The sequence below is a fragment of the Catharus ustulatus genome, chromosome 6 (genome assembly GCF_009819885.2).
Source record: "Catharus ustulatus isolate bCatUst1 chromosome 6, bCatUst1.pri.v2, whole genome shotgun sequence".
In the NCBI taxonomy this organism is placed as follows: Eukaryota; Metazoa; Chordata; class Aves; order Passeriformes; family Turdidae; genus Catharus; species Catharus ustulatus.
This window is the reverse complement of record NC_046226.1, coordinates 50,657,551-50,679,461: the sequence shown is the minus strand read 5'-3', so window position 1 is coordinate 50,679,461 and position 21,911 is coordinate 50,657,551. Positions and strand designations below refer to the sequence as shown.

The 21,911-nt window shown below is 38.2% G+C and overlaps 1 protein-coding gene across 8 annotated transcripts in view; it reads right to left on the bottom strand.

The window, feature by feature from the left end:
- Nucleotides 1–21,911, bottom strand: part of SOX6 (SRY-box transcription factor 6) — a 370,558-nt gene that overhangs the window by 65,409 nt on the left and 283,238 nt on the right. For all 8 annotated transcript variants that reach the window (XM_033062597.1, XM_033062598.1, XM_033062599.1 and 5 more), the window contains one exon: nt 1,127–1,276. In XM_033062597.1, the coding sequence (XP_032918488.1) occupies nt 1,127–1,276 (150 nt within the window). The remainder of the gene's footprint in view (nt 1–1,126; nt 1,277–21,911) is intronic.

The following is a 21,911-nucleotide window of genomic DNA, read 5'->3' as shown; positions in this document are numbered from 1 at the left end:
GCCCAGGCAGAAATATCTACTCCCCCACACTTTACCACGATGATTGATGATAATGAAAAAACAAATGATATTTTACTCTCACGTCAAAAATATGGGAGGGAAAAAAAAAAAAAAAAAAAGAGAAACCACTACCTCAAGTAAGTAAAATCTTCTCAGGCTGCTTATAAGCTAAGGAGTGTTTGCCTGTAAGATGTTAGCAGCCAGCAAAAAAAACCCCAACACATCCTCTCTCCCTCTCCCCCCACAAAGTCACTACATGCCACCTTTAAATTTATTTTAACTGTTCAGCATTTATAGCTCTATCATTCAAATGGGTAAAACATCTGAATGTTGATTTTTGGTTTTTCTAACAGTTTGGAGTAAATTGCTCCCGAGCATGGTTTTGATTGTCATGAAACCCCCGACCACCCCGGGAGAGCACCAGGCAGTCCCACCCAAAGGCTGCTCCGTGGGTTTCACGGGGAGCACGGTGCCCATTCCAGGCTCCTGGCAAATGCCATGTTGGAGCTGCCTGGTTCCAAGCTGGTGACAATAAGCAGGCACGAGCTCCCGGCGATGGCGCAGAACCAGCGAGGAGCAGCGCGCCTGTCAGCAGCTGTGTGAAATCAGCAAAAGTCAAATCAATCTGCAGCCACACAATGTTTTCCCCGGAGCCCTGACTTACATATTATTTTTACAGGAGGCTTTTCCAAAATTGTAGAATTAAGTACAGCTAAGAGATTTCTAAAATAATTAGAAGCCCTACAGTCTCTCTCTCTCTCACCCTAACAATATAAGCCAGCACCACATTTTAAGATATTCAAGAGTTCGATGTGAAACAATTCATGAAATGGATGCCATTTATGCGTGTTAACAGACTACAAACTGAAATCTTGAAAATATCACATTTTACTGATGAATCTGTTGTGCTGCCTCTGGTAGAAGAGGGACGCCTGGTATTTTTGGAAACAAGTGAATGCTTTCTCTTCCCTTCTCTATACTGATAACACAGCACTAAAATGGAACCTTTTATTTGACTATTAAAGAACTGTACCGTGGTTCAACTTCCAACTGTAAAACAATTACAGAGATCATTTGCTTTTTCTGTCCTTCTCAAACACCAGCTTTTTTCTTTACTGAAAAATACCTTAACTTGAGTTACCGGGCTGGTCCCTCTCTTCTCATTTTTCATCCCAGTGGGTGAAAGTGCCCCTGTCGTATTTGGTGGCTGTGGAGTAGATGGCATTTTGGCTCCAGGAGAAACTTGCATGCTTGCCAGCTGAGCTGCATACAGTTGCTGGAAGACAAGAAGATATACATATATTCCTGCAATATTCCTAAAGAAAGAAGTTGTAAATATACTTTTTTTTTTCCCACTGGTGTTTCTTCTCTTAAAGGTTCTTTTTCAGCTCTTGTTTGTGGCTTTCCTTTCTGCTATTTGCAAAAAGAGAAAAAACAAAGTTTGGAAACACAAATATCTTTTTTCTTCATTTGACTTTTGCTGATTTTTCTTGATTTTTTTTTTCCTTCTTGATAAGGATGGTCATAGTGTTGAGCAAAAAAATTACACTGTGCCTGAATTTTAAAAACAAAATTGGCAAAATTATAAGGGTATTTATGAAAAGGAGGTATAAGCCCCTGATAGATACAATAATAATCTATGTCTTTCTCTTCTCAGCAAGAAATTAACCACTAACTCCAGAAGCTTTACTGGGAGCTGCCATAAGAATGGTTTCCTACCAAATGGCAAAGTTAAAATAGTCAAAAAGGTATGTCACCATCTCTCTGTACAGTAATAATCTCCTACAAATGCTAATAATGAATCTAGGCCTTAAAAGCTCCTGTAAATAGTGATGAAAGTACCAAAAAAACAAAAAGAAAACAACTCTAGTGGAACTTTTCAAAAAGTTTAAGTGAAACATAGACTTTTATATTAAAATAAACAATCCCAACCAATAAAAAATGTTTACTGAGCAAACCCAATTTGGTCCAATTTCTTTCCAGTGACCAAATTTAAAGCCTCACCTTGAATTAGAATCATGAATAATTCTTCTGCCATGAACAGGGAAGATCTTAATCCCTCTTCTACACATAGATCTACATAAACTTTGCCTTATTAGTGAGAAAAAAAGCCAGGTGGTTTGTATGTAATTTCCAGCATTACTATCATTCAGATGGACAAATAAAAAAAATTACAGTAATCAAAAGCAGACCTTTCAGCACATGTAATTAAATGAAAGCTTAATAAAGAATAATTTGCTAGAGCCAGATGTGCTTATGTCATAATTGTTGCTTTCTTTGGAACAATTTTTCTAATATAACAAGCCTCCACAGAAATGAAAGTTTCACAATACTGTAAGTTCAGTGACTCAGTGGCGAGATAAACACGGGAGGGAGGGGTAGAGTCACAGCTCAGGGTGACAAATGAAAACTATTGTTTATTTCTTTGTGTCCACCCCTTTTCAGTACCACACAGGAACTACAAAAGGATCACAGACTGGTGTTTTGAAATTAGCGGTGTTTAAATATTTTGGCTAAGGTACCAGGTTTTTTTTTAGACAGTAAAAGATTGAAAATAGAAAAAAATTCCCAGCTATTTGTGATGTTCTGGAGAATGAAAATGAAGCTTTTCATACAACAGTAGGTGGTTTTTTCCCCCTACTAATGCGATATTATCCCTTTTAGAATATTCTTGAGGTCAACCTTTGCTTGCTTAATAGGATGATCTGCTTAAATGAGAGTCAAAAGCACATTTCACAAACTTTTGAAATCCTGCACATTCTCAGCTCAGGAATAATCGGGCACTGCACTATGAAAGCAATAGCACAATAAACTTGAATGCAATTTAAGACAAAATCCAACAATTATAAAAGCTTTCTCAGCATTCTGTGGTTTGTCTATAAATACTTTTCCTTTTTTTTAAACAATTTAACTTCCTCTTCAGCTATCTGAAGAAGACTATTTATACCTTCTTAAAAGAAGACTAAAACTTTTGTACAGTACTGTGTGTTGCACTTTCAAGTCCATGAAAGGAATTCTGTGCAAAAATGAATTCGGATTTAGCAATTAAAGTTCAATATAATTTCCTTCTCAGGTAAGCCATCAGGGCACAAGAAGGTGGGGTATTAGTTATTCTTTCTACAGTATTCCATTTTTTCACAGAAGATAAAACTAGATTTTCAATTGTGGCAACTAAAATAGAGCGATGGTTTGACCCAGGCTGGTAGCCAGCATTCTCTTCCTCCCCCACTTCAGCAGGATGGGGGAGAAAATAAGATGGAAAAACTCATGGGTGAAGATAAAGACAGGGAGATGTCTTACCTGTTACTATCACAGGCCAAAAACAAACAAAAAACCAAACAAAAACAAAAAACAACAAAACCCCATCTAACTTGGCAGAAGAATTTATTTATTCTAATTTGCAATAGAGATTCCTGGCAAGAAACAGAGATACCACTTCCCCTTGAAGAGATATTTCAATATCAATGCTAAAATAGAGGCAGGTGACACCAGTGAGAGCAGGACTTGCTGGTCACCTGAGTGCCAACAGGACCAGCAACACACACACCCACAGCATGCTGAGGATTAACATTGAGAAAAGTGGGCTGTTCTAGTCACTATCTAGGAAACTGCTTGATTTTGGAAGTGCAAACAGGAAAACTAGAATAAAATTAGAATTTTTCACCACTCCCCTCCCAGGGTGTTGAGGGCTGTATTGGCTGCACTGCAAGTCCTGTCAGGGAGAAATGTTTCTAAGGGAAGAGAGAATAAAAGAAATTTTGTCATTTATATATCAATATGTGTATATAAATCATGCCTGGGTTATTCCAAGGTCTTAATACTAGCTTTTGCCTGGCATTTCTATAAATTTATTTTAAAACATAAGAGAAAATGTATAAATAAGTAAAAGTAATTGGCTTTCTGCTTTGCTTAAAACAAAGCTGTTCTACAAGCAAGTAGAAATACTGCAAGAATTCACACCAGCACTAGCAACATTGCTGTGTGGACTGGAAAGCTGTATAAGTTTTAAATACCAGTTTGCATGGGGAGCTAGCCAGTGTGGAAAAATATGTGCTTGCCACCATTGCAATGAAAAAAACGGACATTTTTGCAAATACCACTGCTGTGGTTTAAAATGGCAATTTAGGACCTCACATTGAGATGGTCAGATTGTGAAGCATTTATTTGCAAGACTGAGGAGATGACTAAAACCCAAACATTGAATGAATGTTGATGGTTGGCTTTTAAAGCTCAAAAGCAAAAGTTTCAATGGAATTTTTTCAACTGAAATTCTTACCTACAAGTTATTTCACAAGTAAAAAAATTAAAACACCTTAAACAGTGATACATATCTTATTTTTGATCTATGCTTATCGCATAAAGAGAAGAGCATTTTAAAATACTAACCACTGACTCAGGAGGCTCTTGATTACAAAGTAGATATTAAAAAACATCAAGTATTCATGATTGTTTTAAGAAGCCTTAAAAATGGGTTGTAGCCTGGTTTTTATTTTTTTCTCAGAGGTCACAAAGTTAGATTCTTACAATCCAGTTCCCAGCACCTAAATAAAAGTGATGCTGATTTTGAGTTCCTCAGTGCTCCTGAAATAGTTAACAATTTTCAAGCCCAGCTTACTTAAGGTATGAACAAGGATGCAGCTTTGCAGTTTTCAGAACCAGGCTTCTTCTAATGCCAGATTTGACACCCAAGGGTGGGATTTTGAAATGCCACAAGTCCAGGGCTCAGGGCAATGGCAAGTCAAGTCTCACATTTAAGCACCTGTGACCTTACAGGCTCAAGGACTTCAGCACTTGTTACTAAAACTCTATTCCAGCCATAATCAACTAAATATCCGAGGGGAATTTATGAAAGTTGGAGGTCACTATGAGTCTGAATGATCTTCATCTTTATTTTAAAAAATTCCAGCAAGTAGGAGAGTGCTGTACTCAGCATGTATACAGAACAGCACAAGCACGCACTGATTTTTTTTACCTGGGAATGGCAGAGTTCACACTAAGCCTTTGTTAGAGCTCAGAGCTATATAGCCAGTCAAGAAGACTTGAATAACAAACAAAAAAAATATCCTGTTGTGATGGTGATGGTGTTTTCTGCTACAGAAATCACCTACAGAATATGATTAATTACTTAAATTTCACTTTTCTTATACAAAATATCATCCACAACCTAGAATTTATCTAAAGAGCTATGAACTAATAATATTAGACCATCTTGACTGATCCAAATGGCAAAACCTTTTCTAATGCCATCTAAGTTTCAAAATGTCTTTGTGAGATGATTTCAAAACACAGAAGCATAATTGCCTTCACTGCCAGTATTCATTCATGCCTTAGGCTCACACATTGCTCTCAAAAGTTTCAACATTTTTTCATCCAGTTTTTTCAGATAGCTTTCAATAATAACTCTTTCATTGGCCAAGTCCCTTTCCCTATGACTTTTCTCTTGCACATAGGTCTGTGACATTCCTGGACACATTCTCTGCTGAACGACACTCAGCATGGCAGACAAGGACAGAGCAAAGTTTTTTATGCACCAGATGTTTTCCCTTTTTTTGCAGCAGGAATATTCATACATATATCTTAGGCTGCATCATCTGTGTCTAAAAGAATAAATAACAGTGTAGGATTTTGAGAATTAAATGTTACAGAAGAGGTACCTGGTGAGGAAAATAGAATGGGCTACAGAATCATAGAATCAGTAAAGCTGAAACAACTTCTGAGATCATCAAGTCCAACCATGAGCCTTGCTCTGCCATGTTCACCCACTAAACCATGTCCCCAGAATGCCACATCCACATCATAACCCTTTCACCAGGGGCTTGCCAAGGACAGACTCTAGGGAAAAAATGGTTTTGAGAAGATACTTCAATAAAGAGCAAGTGAGAGGGAGCTTCTTTAGATGTACAATCTCAGGGAGGAAATGCAGAGACCAGTTGCACTCATATACACAGGAACAGAAGGGAAAGGGCTGGAGACATTTCAGCTGACTCTGTGGTGAGGCAGCATTTGGTCACCGCTGTGGGGACAGAATTCAGATGTTATTTTTGCAGCAGAATTCTGAAGAAACCATAGGAAAGCCATGTGGGAAATATGGAGATAACAAAAAAGAGTGGCTGCAATACTCAGTGGAGCAGATAATCAAAGTGTGGGTGATGAGGGCTGGCCTAGCACAATAAATTGCAATGGGTGTACTTGGAAGATGCATCGCAAAGATTTTCAGTAAAAGGTGGCTTGCTTGAAGCAGAAAAAAGAAATTTGTTCCAGAAACTTTCACCCTTTTATTCTCTTTTCTCGGGAAAAATGCTAAATTTTATGAACCCTGATTAATTCTGAAGTCTCTCATTACTAAAAATGGAAGCCCTATGTTACATCTTCAACAAATACATTTGCTACAGTAAATGAAACTGAACAATAAAGCCACTGAGAATCAAGTGAGAATCCTTATTTGTCAGCATTTTAAATGAATTGTGCAAAGCTGAAATATCTTATTTATAGAGATGAAAGTTCAGCTATTTAGACAATGAGTAATTTGGTTTCTAAAGATGAAAAACTCTAAGGAGTGACTGCAAGTGCTGTTGAAATCCTGCACTACAAGAGGTAATGCAGTTATTTTTTCCCTAGTATATTTAGTAAGTAGTGTTGCAAAGCTATAATACCAGCATTTTCCTTCTGAGTTCATAACATGCAATAATAATACTTAGAACTATCTGATGACAAAGGGTTTTTACAAGTTCATCAAAACCAGCAACATCTTTACCAGCAGACACTTCTGAAAGGAAACTACTACAAACAAACAAAAAAAAAAAAATCACACCTGCAGTAGGACTGCCTGTTTTTAATTATCAGTGTAGTGCTGTTTGAAAAAAAAATAAAATTAATGTCAAACAGATTAAAAGAAAGACAGTTTCAGTTTGAAAAAGTTTTTCTTTTGTTTGGAGGAAGAACAGATTAATGTTCACACCCATGTTGTGGGTGTCACAGATAATAACAATGGAAATAAAGTTTAAGTGCTGACCTGAGTCCAGTGGCACTGGGGTAACCCTCAGCACTTCAGGAAAGGCAACCTTTCAGAAAGTAGTGTAGAAGTTTGGGTATCCTACTCCAAAATTTCAGACACATATTAATCTAAGTGCAAGAACTGCTTCCAAAGTAACGTTAATTGTACTCACTCCTTCCCATTTTCGTACATAAATATCTTTTTTTTTTTTGTATTGACATGTCTTTTGCACCAAATACATTGTGACTAACACTGCAGTTAAGTGCTTTACTACACCACCAACGTAAGAAATGGGATTATAGGCTTATGTATATATATTAAAAAAAAAAAAATAAAAGAAGAAAAAAGAAAAAATCCCCACCACCCAAAAGGGTTTTCTTTTCTTTTTTTTTTTTTTTTTTTTTAGCATTCTTCCCATGTAGATGCTCAGAATGAAAGGTAGCCTAACAGAAAACAACATCCAGAATCACAAGACAGCTTAAGTAACCCATCAGCAGCTTAACCATGTGACAAACCCAGGGGCAACTCGAAGGCAGCCACAGCCTGTGGAGTCTGCCAAGGAGCCAGATGCCATCACCAGAAAAACACCTTCCAAGGCTCAGCATCTGTGTCCTGCCAGAGCTACCCACACAAAAGGAGGTGGAGGAAGAGGAGGAGAAGGAAAGGTGAACATTGTAAAGGAATTGTACACATACATGAAAGCAACACTTAGTGGAATTTAAAAATCTAAAACTTGGAAAAATCAAAGCTTTTGCTGAAAAAGCCAAGATCCCCTCAAGACTGAATATTTTATGCCAAAAGTGTATATTTCCGTTTGTTCCTGCTACCTGTTAAAAAAGTGTATTTTATAAATTTATGATGATGAAATTTAGATGTCTTGGAAGCATTTCCTCAGCTTTTCTCAGAAAAATGCTAACAAAGCAAAAATAAGGTGAGTTTTACAGACCTTTTAGGACTCCAATTTTCACATGTGCCACCAGACAGATAATAAATAACTCATTATTTAAGAACCGACAAGTATGCATCACCTTAACTCAGAATTTTATGCTGAATAACTGAGACTTATTTTGTCCTACATGGGTATATCTGAAGGGGCGTTGATCAAGCACAGCTACGTGAAATCGGAATAAAAATTAGGGGAAAAGTGTCTAATTTAGAAGCATGATAAATAAAAAGTAACAATTGTTGAGCATACTTCTGTTTCTCTACAGAATCCAAATGCCATAAATATGTGCACAGTCTGCTTCAGCACCATTTTTTCTTTCCCTGTTCTCTCATGTCTAACGTGTCCATAGTGGACATAACGTTTTGATTTCAAACACCCATAAATCACTCTCCTGCAGAGTCTGCTCAGCATTAGAGTGTGAATATTCTCTACATCTTCCCCTAATACACCAAATACCTCTGCAAAAAGGCATTGAGGTGCAGCACAAACAGGCAGCTAATGAATTATCATAACTAATGTCATAATAACAAAGATTGTTGCCGTGATTATTTATGCACTTGCTGACTAATGTGCTCTCCGATTTATTAAAACCCAATATGTGCAAACAAACTAACTGTATTTGTGAAAATACAAATAATACACTTTGTAGTCAGCTAGAGGTGTTCAGTTTTCCCTTGACATTCATCTGTGCATTGAAAAAACATTCTTTCTTACCTAAATAATTATTTTACCAGTTATTCATATTCATTCACTTCAGAGCTTTTGGCTTGTTTGTTGTTCTTTTTTTTTTTTTTTAACTATTAACGCTGTAATTTCAGTGTCTGTCAAAGGAATTGTTATTGTATATTATGTCAAAGGAAATTTTTATGTAGCCCTAAATTCCTCTCAGTTCCTGTCTGCTTAGGACAGACACATGCCTGTATTGCCTCACTCTCAAGCAGCAAAGTAACAGTTACCTAATTTCACCACTGAGTGTCTGCCGGTCACAACTCCTTTCACTGACCACAGATGCTTTGTACTGGTTCAGAAAAAGAAAAAAATCACTCTCATCTCTTCTGCTGCCCTGCTGTGGCTAATGGCAAGCCCAAACCGAAAATAAAAGAATCTCTCCACATTTCAGATACTGCAGCACGTATTGTTGTAGTACTGCAAAATAACAGCTTTATTTTGTTAAAAGGGCCTAACTTTAAGTGGACCATGGAATATTTATGGCTCTCAGTAGTCCTTTGAAAGAGTTATCTTATGTTTTTATGCCGATCATGGGTCAGAGGTTCAAATCAGCACTTCTTTCTGTCACTCCTTATATGTTTTACTATAATTTACAGCTCAGCAAGAGGACTCATAAAACAAAAGTGTCTATTTTACTTCAGCAACTAATTCTAGCTAATCAAAGCTTTCCAGCAAAACAACCCAGCATGAAACTCTGCGTGGAAAATATGCAGAGAACAAAGCGTTTTGTCAAATAACACATCTCATGATGTAAACACATATGTCTCTTATAGGAAATTTTATCGCTTCCACATTATCGGCACACAAAAGGAGCATTCTTGTTGCAGACCTGGTGCGACTGTGGAGCCATCGTCATTGGAAACAAGAGCCTGATTAGGTTCCCACACAGATATGAATAGATTTTCTTTTTTTAGTGTAATGCTGCCTTTCTTATTTCTTAAACAGACTAGTAATTGTGGCTGTAAAAACAGTGGATTGTGTTTGGACGACATTTGTTTCTTCATATTTTTTTTAGCTACCCAATGACACCAATTATCCCATATGGTTGTCCTCTTCTGGAAAGTCTGAGTTAATCCACAGCTGTGAAGATGAAGACGCACCCAGCAGGCTCTAAATCTGCTGAGTCTCTTGTCTGTTAATAAAGTCCACAGTCTGCTGGACAGATGTTAAAAGGATCTGTACAATAAGTCAGTGACAAAGCCCCAGACTTCTTCTGAGGAAAATAATTACCCAAAACATATCTATCCCTCATAATTTTACATTTCTTGCTTCATCTTTTGGAGAAGAAAATTTGCCTTACTTCACAGAAGAGCCCTGCAGCACATACAGTAGGTCCTGCTCAAAATATGAATGGACTAACAAACCACATTGGCATGTGTTCTGAAGAAATGATAGATCTTTTTGTCCATGACTATTCCTGCATGCTGTGGCTCCTGCACTATTACTTTAAGTTTGGGTTCATTTATCATAATATGGGGGGAGCCTGAATAGGTATTGTCAGCTATAAAATATCTACTTAAATTTATAATGTGAGGAGAAGTGTAAAAGGAAGATTAAATTAACATTTTACAAGGTTGTTGTTAAAATTTATTAACATTGCCTTTTCTAAAATAAAGGGATTACAGATAACACATTTCATCCCCAAGGGTCATGCTGATGTTCTGGGGAAAAACAAACAAACTAAGTAGCCAAAACCTCAAAACAAACCCAAAAACAACAACAAGAATCCTCATAAGAACAAAAAACCAAAACAACCTACCCAAACCAAAATTAAAAAAACACCCAAAAAAACAAGGAAAGAATGTGGAATGAGAAGACACCTGCAGCAAGATTCATGTTTAGAGCCTTACTCACTTTTTCCTACCCCACCTTTTTCTCGCCATGGCCTGACAGCACAGACATCCAACCCCAAAGTCTCTCTCAGTCACAGTCATGTAAATTTGGAGAAATGCTACAGACTTAAACACATGCACCAGTGCAATAAAGAACTTACTTGCCTTCAGGCATATGTGCATTAAGGTGCTCTTAGGATCACTTCTGTTTCGTTTGCAAACTGTATTTCTTGTTCCTTTGACCTCCTCTTGCTTTGACACAATGAATTAGAAATGGCCATCAAAACAGCTCTCCCTGCTCTGCTGCCTGTGTGCAGGATCTCTCATGCAGGCATCATCCCTGAGATCATGCCCCTCAGAAATCAAATGTGTTTGATTTCACTGAATTATGACAATTAAATACAATCTCTCAGCAACTGCCTGTTCACAACCTATTTACTGTAAAGCTGTGGACCAAGCCAAGAAATAATGCTTAGAGCTCAAATAAATTAACAATCACTGCAAGTGGCTAAGACAATGTACATAATTTGGCACCTGGCAGTTGTCTTTAATATTGTGTTTGTTTCCCCTTAGGAAGTAAAGCTGATGGTTTATTAGTTTTACAGCACCTTGACAAGTTTTCAAGATAAAATGTCACCTCATCAACCTACGAAGCTGCTGGGAATTTTTCATGAGACAGCATGGAAACACTGAAAGAAAAGTTCACTTTCTTAAAAAAAAAAAAAAAATTAAAAAATATATCCTGAAATTTTTACACAAATAAAGTTCAGACAATACATTAGGTATTTTCATATCACCATAGAACATATGTAACATTGTGTCTATTGAAAGAAAGGGACTACTCATATCACAGTGTCAGAGAGCACGGTATTTAAATCAGACTTTCAATTTTCTCCAGTGTCACTGAATCAAAGCTCTAACCCTGTAAAGCATAGGTACTGATCCTCAGTTCCCTAGAGAGAAAACTAAATTTCTGCCATGTCAGAAAAGAGCAAAAGGGTGGTCAAAAGCTGAGAGGGGGAACACAGTAACAGCTACCAAAGCATACAAATAACAAAAAAAAAAAAAAAAAAAACCAACCCACAAAAAAAATTTAAAATTAAAAACATATATATGCAATTGAAAGTCTTCTGTGTCAACATGGAGCTCTTACTTTCTGAAGAACAATTCCCTTGCTAAGCCACTGACTAGAAGGAGAGGCAAAAATCCTCACTGACTTGGCGGCCGTGTCACACATCATTTCACTCTTTTTATTTTTTTTTTCCCCTTTCCAAACAGACTGAGTGTTGGTCTTCTGAGAATATGATGCTAAGCCACTTTTCCTGTAGAGTTTTTAAACTGGGCCTCTGAGAAAGGGTTTGATACAATTCAATGACTGAAGTAATACCTTTGTCCATCTGAGCATTAAATGGCCCATTGAAATACAGCTTAGTTAGAAAGAATTTCAGTAAATGGTGCTTTCTAATTTTTTTTATTATTATTATTATTATTCCTTTCCCAACAGATTACAGCCTGGATCTGAAAATGCAGTTCAATCACTTTTGGTTGCCTCTTAGGTCAGGCCTTTCGCCAGTGTTAATTAAATATAACCCCTCCAGAATAATGGAGGTTAAATGAGAGCAACAAACTGGTCTTCTTCAAATATTAATTCATGCTCTCCAAAAAGCAGTATTCTGTTTGGGAGGACCCTTGTTTAAACACATTGGCCTTAACAATAAAAAATTTACTGGGAGCAGGGAGGGGGAAAACCATGCTAAATGCTATATTATCCAACAGTCAGTAACCACTAAACATTAAACACCTATTTCCATGCAATATACCATGTCTATTGTGTTTAAATAACACACATCATCAAGGAAAGTGCAGCAGCAGACAATTTAGGCTGCAGCAGCACATACAGCAGAATTTTCAACTTGATAAAGTGAAACTATAAAGAGTCGATGCATAAGTCAGACAGCTTCCATACCTAATATTCTTCCCTGCAGCTATTAGAAGTTCACATTTTTGTCTCTAGTAGGCATGCACATTAGTTTACCTACAATTTCATGTATTCAGCCACATTTTGTTGTCTGTTCCCTACAATTTGACTAGAGCATGAAATTGGAAAGTAGCTGAAACTGTCGTTTTTTCATCTTAGTGATTTCAAATTAAAAAGGGAGCCTTTTGTGCCAGCCATTTGTTTGCTGCTTTGTAAAAAAAAAAGTTTCCTAAAGTAGTCATAATAATTTTACTATCAGTTGAAAGCAAGTTTTTTAACACATGGCAATTAGTCTTGTCTTTCTGAACATGACTTTACTGTAAATACTCCTCCTTGACTATCCCTTTGTCCCAAGATTCCTTAGAAGAAGGCAACCAAGCGATAATTCAGCATTATTGCTGCTCCAGTGCACTAATCGCTCCAAGCGCAGCGAGGACCCTATGCTTACTGCCACAAGGCTCCTCCAGCCTCCCGGCCTCAGGAAGGCTTCCCAGCCCAGCAGCATCCAGATGTCAAGAGGAATATGCAGGTCCTGATGCAGCATGCTGCTCCACTCCAGTATGGCCCAAACATCTGTTTCATCTGCTGGCGGACAACCTGCCGGATAGACGGAGGCGGCCGCGCAGAGTAGGGCAGTGAGGGAGGCTGGGAGTGAAAGGGATGTGTCCCTAAAAAACTCTACAGCAAGAAGGACAATGTGATAATTAAAAAATAAATAAAAATTTTTAAAGCCACTTTATACATGGCACACGCTTAGCAATTTTCCCCCTAGTGGGGCAACAGCCCACAACACATTAGTTTCTCATCTTACCAACTTTGCTCTGGTTCAATTCTTTAATTCTTTATGGTGTAAGAAAAAGACAAAGGAGAAGCACAGAAGCACATTAAACAAAGTGCTTGTTGTGGTTATAGCAACTGCTCTTTATGAAAAAAATAAGAAGAAAAAAAAAACCAGCCAAAAAACACAACTTAAAAATGAGACAGACTTAAGCATCTCCTACATATTTATAATTGACTATAGATAGCAAGTCTGGGGCTCTAAAACAATAAGCATCTTTTGTCTAAAAGAAAGGAGTATGTAAACATTGACATTTTATCTCGAGGCATGACAAAAACAGCAAACATTTTAGTTGATCTAGATTAAGTTCTGACAAGGAATAAAGGAGTGCTAACTGTTCTCATCTCTCCCACTTTATGTGTCTATTCTCTTGTATTTTTGCTAGCGACAATAATGGAATAGTTGCCTGCTCCCATGCAAATTCTTTGAGTTGTTTATGAAAGCAAGATCAAAGCCCAAACTGAGAGCGCCTCTTTTTTCCCCTGCTGTATTTTTTCTCTAGAGGAGGACCTAATGAGAGGCTGTTAAACCAGGAGTCTTGCAGTCTCACAGTGAACCTCCCAGCTCACCCTTTCCCTGGCCAGCCTGGGGACACAGCTCACCTCAGGGGCACAGAGGGTGGGAGGCAGTGAATGCTGTCCTGGACCCAGGAAGGAGGAATCATCCCTCCGACTTTCCATTTAAGCACTCCCACCTTCTGTGCACCTGAACAAGCCCCTGTGCTCCTCCTGAAATGGATCCACTGCTGCTGCAATACCTTAGCACTGGAACATCTAAATATACCCTCAGCTAGTCCTTTTAAAGATAAACCAGGGCATTAAAAAAACCACTGTTCTAATAAAACATTGTAAATATAAAGAAAAAAATAATCCATAAAAAATCTGTAGCCATTTTCCTCTGTGAGGAGGATAGAAGAAACATCAGTAAAACCTTTCTCTAAAGCACAAAGATTTGCATTCCTTCATTTAATGCTGTCAGATGACTGATATGCTACTTTTTGATCACAATTCTCCTGTTATTTACCATGCAAAGGAAAGAACACAATTGCCTTGTCTGCGTTGTTCTCCCAGATTATGAATTGTACTACGCATCCTGAAAATCTGCAAAAAATTTTCAACATTTTTTACTATTTTACGAAATAACTGTGAGACATCCTGCTTAGATACCTTTGGTAGAATGCCAGTCACAGCAAAGGACAACTGCATTTGCTTGAAAAAGTAATTTCAAGTTTCCAGCAGATTATGTTTTTCAAGAAAAGACGTGAAACGTTAAAAGATAAATCTGTATGTGATTTTTCTATGTTTGCAACTTTTAGAATTTGCTATTGGCATTTTTTCAGCATAAATTCTTCCTTATAAAAATTGAGGATGGCACTAAAGGTAGCAGACTAACGAGCTCACCTAGGAAAGCAAGCAAGGATCAGGCAGCAGAGCTCCAAACATACCTGCAAACAAAAGCTCGGGTGTTTTAAACTCCTCCTATATCCAAAGAAAGTGAATAAGCAGTACTTACTTAAAGTAAAATATAACCAGATCTATCAGAAAAATGTGAAAATATAACCAGATGGTTGCATCAGAGCACAGGCTTTTTCATTCACTTTATGCTATCCTAGCATTACCTTCTCTGGTGACACTGTAAATCATACTATTCATAAAAAGAATTTAAACTGTTTTCTGGTATTCTTTCAGAAGCTCTTCCTTAAAAATCTGGGCTTTATTCCTTACTGCTAATATGAAGTATTTTTAACAATAAATGTGAGAGGTCTATATGACAAGCAGCTACCTCACAAATTCAGATAGTTTCATGTACTTTACCTATAGAAATGTCTTCTGCACTAAAGCTAGAGTAAAAAGGAGGACTCCCATGGTAAGGGGAGAAAAATTATATGAAAAGCAATTAATTACAGTAAGTTTGCTGAAGGGATGATAGCTATCAAAGCTTATCAAATTTTGCATTTCAGAATTTCTGATATTTCTTTCAAAAAACGTTAACACAGAGATGGGCTTTGTGAGAAAAGTCAGGAGTTTCATTCAGTCTCATGTCAGCAGGATTACAAGCAATTATGAGTAACTGGTTGTTGAGCTGTGTGAAATGAGTTGGTGAATGAGTTTCCTAGTGAGCACATGTCCATGTCACTGGTAGGACTGCCAGTAATGCAGACAATCTTAGCTGAAGGGGTCTAAAAACATAATTATTCTCCTAACCCTGTAGGAGATGCTTGTGCAATTGCTGCTTCTAGTGTACACATTCTAGGTCTGCCACCCTGGTGGCACACAGGAAAACCGAGCATAAGCAAGAAAAAGGAAATCAAGACATGGGAATAAAAGCACCAAAAGGCAATAAACCTTCTCTAGATATATCTCATAAAATCTGGTATAGATTGGTGGGTTCATGCCCTCTCTGACCATCCAGATGGAGAAATTGTCTAACATGACTATCGTAGCATTTCCTTTGCAGAGCTGTACAGACACAGAACAAGGAAACTCAACACTCACTCTCCACTGCTAAGCACACTGAGAGGCAAAAGCTCTACAATTCAATTCCTACATGCTCCCACGACAGAATAACGAGACGCCATCGCCGCAACAACCGGGTGCACGTCAGGAAAAAGGAGGAATCCCACTCAAACTGCCTCTCCCAATTCCCACATCTGAATCCCCATCTTGTGAGAAGATGCCGAGGCAACTCTACATTTAAGAGCTGAATATTTGAAAGTGCTGCTTGGGATTTGAGACTGCAATGTTGTTACTTTCATAAGAGAGACAGTTCATGTGGTAGCTCGCAGCCATTCTACAATTCTCACTAGCGAAAATGGACAGAAGACAGGGATATAATAAATATATACTGGCTCTGTTGATCAGGAGAAGCTTTATCAGTCAGCTGGGGCACATCTGGGAAAAAAAAGTCACTCAGGTGCATCTCCAGCATCCCATTCAATTAACATACCATTAAAAATGGTTTGTCCCTGTTCAGCCTGCTGCGTTACCTGATAAGTCAACATAGTTAAAATGTATATTTAAATGCAGAAAACAGTGAAATGTTTTCTTTGTGAAGCAGAAAACAAGCTCCGCTTACAGGTATTTTAAAGCATTAGAAATAATTGTGCTTTACAGGTTGCTTAGCAGATCGCTCACACTGATCTTTTACCACATATTTTGAACTTTCATGCACCTTCAAGGAAAATTAAATAATTTCCTTATAGGAAGTGCACACAAAATTATGCAAAACATATTCAAATGGTCTTATAAAAATTACATCTAAGAAAAAAAAATCACATTTGCACCTCAAAACCAGGTAACTGGGAACTTACTATTATAAATTCATTGGAAGGTGATGCATTTTACACTAGTAAATGTGAATTTGGTGTAAGATTGCTGTGCTTTCTGAACTGCAGTGGGTGTGATGATACTTCAGCAGCAGTGCTGGGACTGGGTTAAATAGGTTATGAGGCTGAACAACCCTCCCCTAGGTGTTGAAGACAGCAGCAGAAGAGAGGGCCTGTACTGGATGAATTACCCTGGACAGTTCACAGAAATCTTATTAAATAACACCGTAAACTGGCTAAATCTGGTGACTTGTTCTGTCTAGAGCATGGTACAAATGATTCAACTGCATTGAAAGGACTTTGCCTCTTTGATTTCTCACTTCACTTCCAAAAATGCCAGTGGACCTGACAGCATACTCTCACTATTCCTACACCTGAAATACTTTTCCATTTGTTTTCTTGCCTTGCTATAAATCATGCCCAACACCAGAATACGTGTCCTATTATGTCCACTTCACTAGATTCTGTGAAAGATTCTTTTAAGTCTCAAATAATTCCTTAATACTGAAGTTTCAGCACGATGCGTTTTCTTCGTGTACGCCTGAAGATGCTCCTCCCTCCTGTCTCTTTTTCAGGACTGACATGCAAACCTTCTGGTGTGCCCCCAGCCATATGTAGCCTTCCTGCTGAGTCTTGGGGATAGACAGATGAATCCAATACTTTCTAGTCAGGACACTTTTCTAGTTCCTCAATCATATGGATTCTAAAAACATCACAGACCAAACGTATTTTAGACAAGCAGGGTGCTGAAGGCCATACCGCTCCTACTTCACCATCCTTAAAGCCTCTTCAGCTTGGTGATAGCATTATCTACACACTGGTTTGAGGAGTTTTATCTCATCTTCTATGAATTTCCCTCTTTTTTTGAACTGGGTCAGTGGGAGGGCATATGCTCTTCTAATCAAAGACCCTCAGAAATGAAGCAGGTGATGATATCTTTCCAGTCCAGGCATCTTTAAGAGAATTTTTCTGCCTCCTTTGAGCACCCATGTGTGTGTTAGTTTACCCCTAGAAGCTCTGATTTAAACCAGCCTGGTTCTTAGAACTTTTAGTTCAGATGAAAGGTGAGTTATTTTCTTTTTCTCTAGCAATTAGTCAGGATAGAATAATAATACTGGTATGTATCATTTTCCTTTGTGCATAGACCTAACTTAAAAGGCATTTTTGTCTTTAATCTGCTTAGTTCCCAAACAACCAAACATGTTAACACCATCACAGGAAAAAATCCTTCATGTTGGTAATTTGTAGCCAAATTAAGCAGCTTGCTCCATGGTTATCAGAAGTATAATAAAATTCCAGAAACATATTCACTTGCAGCTAATTCCTGTAAGGCACACACCATATACATTTCTAGAAAGCTTGAAGGAATCCTACTGCCAGCTCAGAGTATGCCTCACAGTCAGCCTATTCCCCAAAGGGATGCCACAGTTTTGAAAGAGCTTTAAAAAACGTGCTCATCCCCTGATGGCATTCTGTAGTACTGGTGCCTCTGGTGCTCTGTCAGTAAATGCAGCAGTAACTTATTTGCTTCTTACTGGCTTCTGAGTGAATACATACCCCAGGGAGGCAGCTTTGCAAAGCACAATGATTTTAAAATAGAGCCTGGGCTTTCAGCGAGGGGCAGCCAGTGGTTAAGGCAGCAAGAACGTCTTGTTGACGCTGGGGGCTCAGCCTCTCCCAGTCACTTGGGCTCCAGCTTCTGCCTTGATACAGACTGAAGAGACGCAGGAAACCCCCTGCCATCCAGGCTATAAGCACAATATCCTTTTAAACATACAAGTTCCCTGATAAGTGAGTTGATGTCTGTGCCATTTGGGATCTCAATGGTAAATTCTCCCTGGAACAGCATATGGGCCTGGAAGGCAGCTGTCCTGCTTGGTGAGATCTAAGGGTGCAAAAGGTGGGAATCGTGCCAGAGCCTGATCCCTAGCTGCCAGACTGAAAATTCTTCCCTCTTAGGAGAGGAGAGCAGGAGAGGAGCCCTCCCAAGGTGGAGGAGGGCTTGGGCATCTGAAGGGAACAGAAAGAGAGCTGAGCCAGGCTGGGTGCCAGTCCAGTGGCCACTGTCCTTCCTGCAGTGGGAGGAAACACTAGCCCAGGAATGGACCTGGGTTTGCCTAGAACTGCTGCAGACTACAGGAACAGTCTCTTTCTTAAACACTGCTATCAATTTTTTATTAAATAATGTGACACTGTTCCACTAAGCAAGAAGGAGTCTAACAAAGACACGCTGTTTGAAGCAGTTATTGGAGGTGCAGGGCATGAAATGGGTGAGAAAAGGCTCTTGCAGCTGCAATGCTGCTGTACCAGGCTGATTACTCTAGCTAATGGCTCTGTTTGTTTGTTTGTCTGTCCATTTTTGCCAACTAGAAGATAAAAGGGAGACTCCTTTTCCCTATGAGATTGCTGGGGGAGCTAGGAAAATCCTCCTGGGAAAAAATTCATTATAAGTGATATTTTACTGCAAAAAAGTCTCAATTTTGATGGGCTGTCCTTTCCTGATGAAAATCCCTTTGCCAGATAATTCAAGGCTAAAGATGAGAAGGAGTAGGAGAAGACGGAGTACTGAGAAATTCTGCAGAGAAAGGAGGTCATATGGTAAAATACTGACTCCATGACATCATTTTCATTGATACTGCCACTGATATAATTCAACTTGATAACACAGATATTACATACAGAGACATAAACATTCAAGTAGGGAAAGGCACAAGTATAACTATTTCATTGATTTTAATTAAATTTTCCTGAGTATTGCAAGGTTGGCATATTTTTAATTTTATTTCCATTAAAGGGCATGCATGGTCTCTCAGAGCCTTAATAAAATCTTCTTTCGACCTCTCTCCTTTTTCTGCTACAACCTAAATTTCTACATAAGAAAAGGGACCAAAATATGTAATTTACTACTTCCATATGCTGAAATTTGCACACACCATCCCCTTAATTTAGACCACTATTCACTGTATCATAATAAGGAACATTCTGTTAAAATATGTCCACCTAGAGCTCAGTAGTCTTTGAATGCTAGATAAAATCATTCTATAAGGCTAATGAAGACAGAAACTCTGCCTGTAACAATATTAAGTTTGTTTTCTCTAGTGATTCGAAGAAGTGAGCAATCTGTCAGTAATACATTGAGGGAAATTACTTGTCTTGTAGGAATTCCCGCTGACAGTCACTCACTCACAGTGCTGACCCAAACATCTACCCGCTGACAAACAAATTACAGTGTCTAACTTTGAAAAGGTAACTAGCTGTTTTTAATTTTTATTGGTCTCACCAAATACCTCTCACATTTACCCAATCCCCATTCTTCGCTGTGTTAAAAAAAGGGGGGAAAAAAAGGAAGGAAGGAAGAAAGAAAATGGAAAAACACACGGGTTTTCGCATTTGAAAAAATTATTATTGCCTACATCCGAGAGTGTTATGTCAGATAAAACTGTTAAACTGTGTCTAACCAACATTAAGACTGGCAGCCCTGCCAGTGACTGACTGGGTGAGTGAACACATTACTGAGACAGCATTGTAGAAATTAATTTTCTTCAATAAAGTGATTTTTAAGGCTCATATATTTCACAATCTAAACATATGTCACTGTTTCATAAACAAAATAAATGGATTAAAATAATACATTACCAATATGCTGACACATGGAGATATTTTAATTAGAAATAGTTAAGCTGCGTGATATTTAACTGCTATATTTGTTGAAGAGGAGCATGCATCATTTAGTAAGACATAAGGCAGGTACATCACTTTGCATGATGTGGTACCAGAGTGGGACCAAATCACCTCCAGTGTGAGCTCAGATCACATCAGCCCCGCTGAAAAATCGTGCTAAGGTTCCAAGATACAGAGGAGACTCTGCAAGAGCAGCCGGCCACTAAAACAACTTCTTCATTGAAACAATAAGTCACCCAGATTCTGGTTCCTGAGAATAATATTTCTTCACAAAGGGCCACGTTTAACAACTTAGCTATTTAAAGGCCATATTTACATGACTGTCGCATTACATTGGCCTCTTTCCTGCACATTCTTCTTGACTTACTTTGAGGACCAGCACTAAAATAGCTGAGGAAAGCAAATGTCAACTATGCCCTGAAATTTATACGTGTGAGAGAATTGGAATAAGTAGAAATGTAATATATTGTTTACTGTACCAAGTGCCCTCTGTTCTCTAAAGGTCAAAAGCATTGTAACCTTGGAGTTACAGTTTCTGATTGTTCCCAGGGTTAAATACATTATCAAAATTAATGGTTCAAACCCCTCAACCTTCAGATATATGAGTATTCATGCCTCCATCTGCTGAACTGTTCAACTAAAAATAGCATTCTTTGGCCTTCCCTCTACTAATATTGTGCCCCTGAGGCAGGCTATGCAATGCTTCAGCAGTACACTGGATCTGCACCCAGCAGTATAAAAAAAGGTCATTTATTCTGTCTGCAACTAGAACAGAGTATGGAGGAGCAGGATGAGATGGGAGGGCAGAAAAGAAATAGGCAAATGTGTGTTTAGCTAAAATTTTCTCTTTTTTTTTTTTTCTAAACTGCATTATAAAAACTTCAGGTTTCAAGAACACAGCTGCAACTATAGTCAAGATTTGCCAAGGCTCATTAGTGTTATAAGCGATAAATTCTGAAGGACAAATTACACAAATAGTTTGGGGAAAGAGTTATGGACGAAAGCCTTTTTGTTTTGCTTTTTTTTCCTAGAGCTCACTTTGTTTAGGAATAACTCCAGCTAGCATCATTGTAATGCTTCCATTTCTATCAACAGTTTATCAGTCGTGGTTGAGAGAGTTGCGACACTTCCTTATTTATCTCCTAGACAGCTTTGTAGAAATATGCAAGAATGAAGGCAGGGCCGGTTTTAAACACTAAAGGGCATATAGTAACATTCTTTGTTTGAAAGTAAGGACATACAGGTGCCACCTCTGCCACCACTGTGACTTCCCAGTAATTAGGTTACTGCTACCAGTGGCATCAGAGCTGGGAAAACCCATTTAGTGATCAAGCCCACTCATTTAGCAAGATTGCTGGTCACACATCTCTAGGATCAGTTAATATCAGTGCAACCATTTGACAAGTTGGGAAAAAAATTCAGAGAAATGGAAAAGGGGGGAAACTTCAGAGAAAGTGAATGCTAAAAGGAGCAAAAGGAAAATTATCAACAGGTTTTACAGATCATAGTGATTAATTAAAGCAAGAAGCTTTTGTTACACACAGGTATCAGAACTGTTTCACACACCACTATGCCACAGGTGTGTTTA